Source organism: Olea europaea, unplaced genomic scaffold, assembly GCF_002742605.1.
Source record: "Olea europaea var. sylvestris unplaced genomic scaffold, O_europaea_v1 scaffold2445, whole genome shotgun sequence".
NCBI classification, from domain to species: domain Eukaryota; kingdom Viridiplantae; phylum Streptophyta; class Magnoliopsida; order Lamiales; family Oleaceae; genus Olea; species Olea europaea.
In genome coordinates, this window is record NW_019242646.1 from 30,576 (window position 1) to 36,666 (window position 6,091).

A 6,091-nucleotide genomic window follows, 5' to 3' on the forward strand; every position below is an offset into this window, starting at 1 on the left:
AATTTTAAGTCCTCTAGTAACTTCAATACCACCACCAGCAGCCAACTATGTGCAAGATGAGGATGAAAATAATTCAATTTCTCTAAAAATGATACTTAATAAAACAAACCAAATAAATTTCATAATATAAACATTCTGAATCGATACAAGATAAAGGATAGGGAATTGCTCCTTGATGGGTTGCAAGAACCAAAGAGCAATGTCAAGGCCATTGTTGGCTCCATGAGCCAGCTCAGCAGGGAACCTCATGGTCCCAAAAGGACCTCCAGTTCTATTGCATACTTCAAATGTACACAACATAGTGCCATCTACAATCACAAACAAGACAAATTTCCAACATCATAAAGCTCAACACAAATCAACATAGTCAACTCAAAAGTAATATAATTCATCACATTGCACATACATGCATATGAAATATGTTCGTGCAAGTAGTAAAAATCATAAACTCAAATAAAATGCACAGCTATGAACTAGCTGGATTGGCAACCAGAGTTGGTGGTATTTTAAATCTATTTTTATCAAATGCTAGGTGAGCTCGTGGCTGGGCAAACCTAGACAATCAGTGAAGATCATGGGCATAATGTTCATTAACTCCACAATCGGAAGGTCATGAAGCCTTTCCTTCATCCTTTTATTTCTTTAATACTATCTAATGAAGGAAAAAATTGACATTAGTGCTCATCATGTCATTTCTTTGAGTACAACATAGATTAAGAAATCAACAAACATTATCCCAGATGTCTTAGAGAACGACAATGTGATCGCTCATTCACTTCATTCAGTTTACAAATAATGGATTTCTCAGAGGCGTCTAACAAATTTCGGCTATCTCCATTCTATAGAACTCGAGGAAAAAAAACTGATCAAGAAGTTAATATAGAGTATTGCAAACTAATAGTTCATAGTAGTGCAAACAAGAACTATTATCATATAAATATCATGCAATGCACCTAAATCGTGCATGTCTAAGTAAAAAACAGAGCTTCAAATCAGAGATATCCTTCTTTAATGTTTGAAAGCAGCATACCATTTAAAGTGTGGATGTTGCTGAGAAACTTGATCCAATAGCCTATTAGTTGGATTCTGACACTTCAACCTGCAAGCCAATGCAGAGAAAAGGCCAATGTTTATCTTAGCCTAAAGGAAAATGTTGATTTGACATATAAAAAACAAATCTCAACCCCACATCTCATTAAATATTGTAAAAGGACAATGCCTTTGCTAACTCTTCCTGCTTCTTCTTCACTTTCTCCTCATTTCTTCATATTGAAATCTTGACCGATTACTTTTATAATTGCTTCTTCATGCATATTTTTAATGTGCCATACTCATTGTGACAAGTTCTAAAAGCTATATAAAACGGATGAAAATAAAATTTAGCAACATGAAAAGGAATACCTCTGATTTCTTAGCCGCTTTCTCATGAGCAACTTCCAGTTTCAGTTTCGTTATTAGCATAATGTAGAATGCCATAATGTTATTTTGTTTGAAAGCAGTATTCAATTTTTTAATATCTAATTAATTCAGAGTCTCAAGCACTTGGCTAAGAACATGAGAACCTTGATATTCTTAGTTAATGTTGCATACAACATCATTGTTTATCTTGTAAAATAAAGTTTACCTCGTAAAATAAAGTTTAACACAAAATAAAAAACATCATCTACAAAAATAAATTAATAGCAGCCTATTTTTCATTTTGGGAATTATGGCATAACCTAAAAACTGGCTACAGGTGAAGTGTTCCAACCAACTCGAAAACAATGATCTACTGCAAGATCAACAACAGAACAGAAACACGCAACAAAACATAATGATAATTTTGAATCCATAACATTCAATCGAATTTGAACCTTAATTTTACAGTAGATCTAAGATATTCCCTTACAACCTAATAAATAAATTGACAGCAACCCAATAAATGAATAAATAGCAACCGAACATACCAATTTGCATTTCACAATATTCCCCTACAAATCGATAACAATCCAACAAATAAAAATAATAAAAACAATACCTCTAAGCTATCTCTGGCACTAACTTGGGTTGTTAGGCTAGTGGGCTCGACGGCTAATGGCTGATTGAAGTGGTGGGATGGTAATTTGGTGGCGGGATGGAGCGGAGTAGGGTAGGAAAAAAAAGCGAAGGGGGAAGAAGAGAGGAATGTGATGAAGAAAGAAAACGTGGGGAAGATTAGGGGAAAAAAGGGAAAGGAAAGTAAAAAAAATGTGGAATAAAGAATAAAATGGAAAAAAAAAATCATGCTAATTATAAGCCTACAAATCAAACAAATATTTTTGTTGCCAAAAGATATATCTTGCCCATCAAATATTTTTGTTAGCACAAGTCTCTCACAATTAAAAATTTTGAAGTAGATCTTAGCCGCACAAAACACTTTTTTTTTTTTTTTGTAGAAAAAAGTAAAATCCACCCACAAATCTCAATTTGTCTCCCAAAATTTTGAAGGGAATGTATAAATTTCTTGTAGTGGGTAAATGTTGCTGAAGAGCTGTGGCAACATTTTTGTTCGATGCAAATAGTAATTTTCTTTTAACAATTTTTTTCTTCATCTATAAAATTTTTAACAACAAATATTCCTTGTCGCAAAAAGTAAAATCTATTGCATCACCAATGCTTTGTTGCAAAAAAATAAAAGCTTGTTGCTATAGGTTTCCCACCAAAAAATATTTTGGCGCTACTTCTGTCATGTTTTTGGCGACGGTCTTTATTGTTTGTTGCGACTTCTCACATTTCACGACAACTTTAATGTCGTCTTATATTTTTTAATAATTATTTTTTTCACCACAATCTTAGCGACAAACTTTAAAAATGTGTCGCGCTAAATCACTTATTGCAACAACTTTTCGCAAGTCGCAAAAAAACTTGTAAAATCACAATTTTGTTGTAGTGTCAGCTCCATGGCCACCGATCAGTTTTATACATGATGGCAGTGGCGGACAAGGTATACCTCTTTCTTGATTTTTGATTAATTTTGTAAAGGTTTTAATGACTTACTTGATTTTTAATTTTTGAAAAACATGTGAAGTCCAAGCTGGACAAACTCATAGAGGCGAAAGATCAGGCCTTTAACCTTTACAATAGCATGGAGGCTGAAAAAGCCCAGCTCGCTCAGAGGGAGAAGGAGTACGAAGAGAAGCTGAACCGGATGGGGTTCGAGCTGAACTCCAGACTCGATGTCGAGGAGAGGTTGATGGAGGAGATCAAGGCATTGAGGGCATCGGAGGAAGAGGCCAGAGCTCGGGCAGAAGAGGAGCGCGATAAAGTTAGAGAGGTCATCCAGAAAATACAAGAGGCCAACAAAAGGGCGAGGCAGGCCATAAAAAGGGCCTAAGAGGCTGAGGCCAATATTGATAGAGCGATGGAGGCCTGGAAGGAGTCCCCCGAATTTGACATCGTGGCCCAGGATGTCTACGTGGTAACCCTGGAGGAGTTGGTGGGGCACATCAGGAAGGAGAAGCCTGATCTCGATGTGGCCTTTCTGGATGAGGCACTGAAGGGGCAGAAGGAGGAGTTGCGGAGGTTGTCGGAGTCTGGGCTTCCAGGCGGCCGTTTGCAGTGTTGATAGTCTTATTTTTAGTGGTGGTATCCGCTGCGTCAAGTAAGCCTCATAAAAAGATATTCATAGTGTAGGGGTGGGATAGATCTTTAATTACAATTCATTTTATAATAGTATTGACTTCTGTGATTAGCAGGGAGGCATAAAGATGGAGTAAAAGTTGGTAATATTCAGCACCTGGTACTCTCTCTCTCTCTCTCTGAACATAAACATACATATCTATGAATGTATTTTTGTGTGTTGGTGTTGGTGTGGGTGTGATCTTGGAAGTGAGAAACTCCCAGAGCACTTTTTATAGACGGGATTAGACAATTCGATTCATTTCTTTTTCTTCAATGATATTGTATATTTCTATCCAATATTTTTTTAGAAAAGTTTTATATTGAAATTTTGAGATCAGAATGAGCTTAAATTTAAATCCCACCTTCCATTTGTAAATTTAGCTTAGACAACCAAGTCCCTTTTTTATTTTTTTTCCCCTCTACAATGAGAACACCTCTAAAAAAAACTTTTCTATTTTTCAAAAGCATATTTTACAGTTGAGGGAGCATATATAAATTTAAAGAGTAAAAATTTTTAAGTACTCCAATAGACTACATATTTATCACTTATTATTTTTTCCTATCCTTTATTTTCACTAATTTTCCTCCAAATTATTATATTATTTTCTTTCATTGAAAATTGAACTATTTTTTAATGTATTTAATTATAGAAAGTGAGTTGCGCTCATTAAATTTGGAGAGCTAAACTCACTCTTTAAATTAAAAAGTTGATTTAAAGAATTTTTTAAAACATAATTTTAAGGATTGACTCTTTAAAATAGAGAGCAATTTACGTTTAAAAAACCTATTAAAAATGCCAATTAGGGTGTATACCATATCAATATGTGTCGAAAAAAAGTGTCTAAATTTATTTTCCTTGAAATTTGTGTAGGATATTGAGGGGTTAAGAGGTGATGGTGAAGCATTAGTTGTGGAAATTAAACTAGTGGAAAGAAGGATGAATGTGGTGCTTACAGATTATGAAGGAACAGGAGCAAACAACAACCATGATCCTATACCTCCTGGAAGATTTTAATTATTTATCTAGTTTTTTAATACGTATTCAGATGAACATTATCAAAATACATGACGACATAATCATGTGTTTGGCTATGTTTGTTTAATCGTTAATCTTTGGCTGTTTCTTTCTACATCTGTAAACGTTAATCACATAATTTGTCCGATCCAGGCGTGCACTTTTTGTGTGGAGATTATTTGATGATTATATTTACATCTGTAAATGTCTAGTATTCAACTTTGTTTTTTGTTCTATCATGTCTTTGATAACGATTTTAGTCCAAAATATTTACTAAAGTGCTTTAAAATAAGTGGTATATATTTTGTCGTACTTTTGTATTTAGATATTGAGGCATTATTTACAAATTGCTTAGGTACAATTTATAAATTGATTTATAAATTCGGTTGAAGTCAAACAAAAATTTCGACTACACATTTTTAACTATTAGGGTTGAACAAAGAAATTGCCAAACAAGAAATCAAAGCAAAAATGTTTTTTTTTTTTTTTTCAAAATCGTTAATTAGGAGGTGGAAGGGACTAATGTAGGACATATTGGGGGAAAACGTACTAGTAGATAGAGAACATCTTAATTTTGGATTGAGCCGATAACACTATTTCGAATAGAGAACAACTAGAGAAACAATACTCACCAGTATGCCGTGACGTACGATGAATTTCGGCCATTCGAGTTTGTTTAGGGCTCAAAATTTGATTTTTAAAGTTTTGACCCTATTTTTGTCAATTCGTTTATTTTGGGCTTTTTTTGCAATTTTAGTTTATTTAAACTTTGTTTTCATTGCTTTTAATTATTTTAAACTACGTTTTCATGTAAACCCTTATAAATAAGGGGTTATTATTATTTTTTTTCCCATCATCATTCATCAATAAAATTCATGAAATTTATTTTCTCTTAATTTGGTAGATTCCAAATTTCGTAATCTCAAGGTTTTCGCTTGAATTCCTTTTTCTCGTTGCGTCATGTATGATAATTCTAGAATATAAAGTATTGATAACTCCATGATTGACAAAATATTTCATTATCTGTTACGAAAAGTGTGGTTGATTTCATATCATAATTGACTTTTTTTGTAAGATATCATGACCAGCCTGCTACCTAAATGATCATAAGTTTCACATTAACATTGTTAATATCAAACGAACATCATGGGATAAACCTATAAAGTTATGCAAGTGGGAATTATTCATTGCATTATTTTATAAGTGGGAGCTCACCAGAAAAAGCAAACAAACTAGTTGACCTTTATTTTTTCGTTGCGGGACTTTCTAGTTGTTTGATCCAGTTTCATATGTTTCCCCATTCTAATCTTCTTCAGAAACTCTTTATCGTTTTGAAGAGAAAGAAAACTTTGTTTCTTTAAGTAGTGGTGTTCATGGCTTCCCGGCGGCCGTTTGCAGTGTTGATAGTCTTATTTTTAATGGTGGTATCCGCTGCAT

At 33.8% G+C, this 6,091-nt stretch overlaps 1 protein-coding gene across 1 annotated transcript; it reads left to right on the top strand.

The window, feature by feature from the left end:
* The first annotated feature begins 3,379 nt into the window (after positions 1-3,379).
* LOC111382192 lies at positions 3,380-4,888 on the top strand. The gene is made up of 4 exons (XM_023006098.1): positions 3,380-3,454; positions 3,541-3,619; positions 3,714-3,757; positions 4,511-4,888. Exons 1-4 carry the CDS (start codon positions 3,380-3,382, stop codon positions 4,652-4,654), a joined length of 342 nt encoding a protein of 113 aa, XP_022861866.1. The 3' UTR covers positions 4,655-4,888.
* Positions 4,889-6,091: the final 1,203 nt, after the last annotated feature.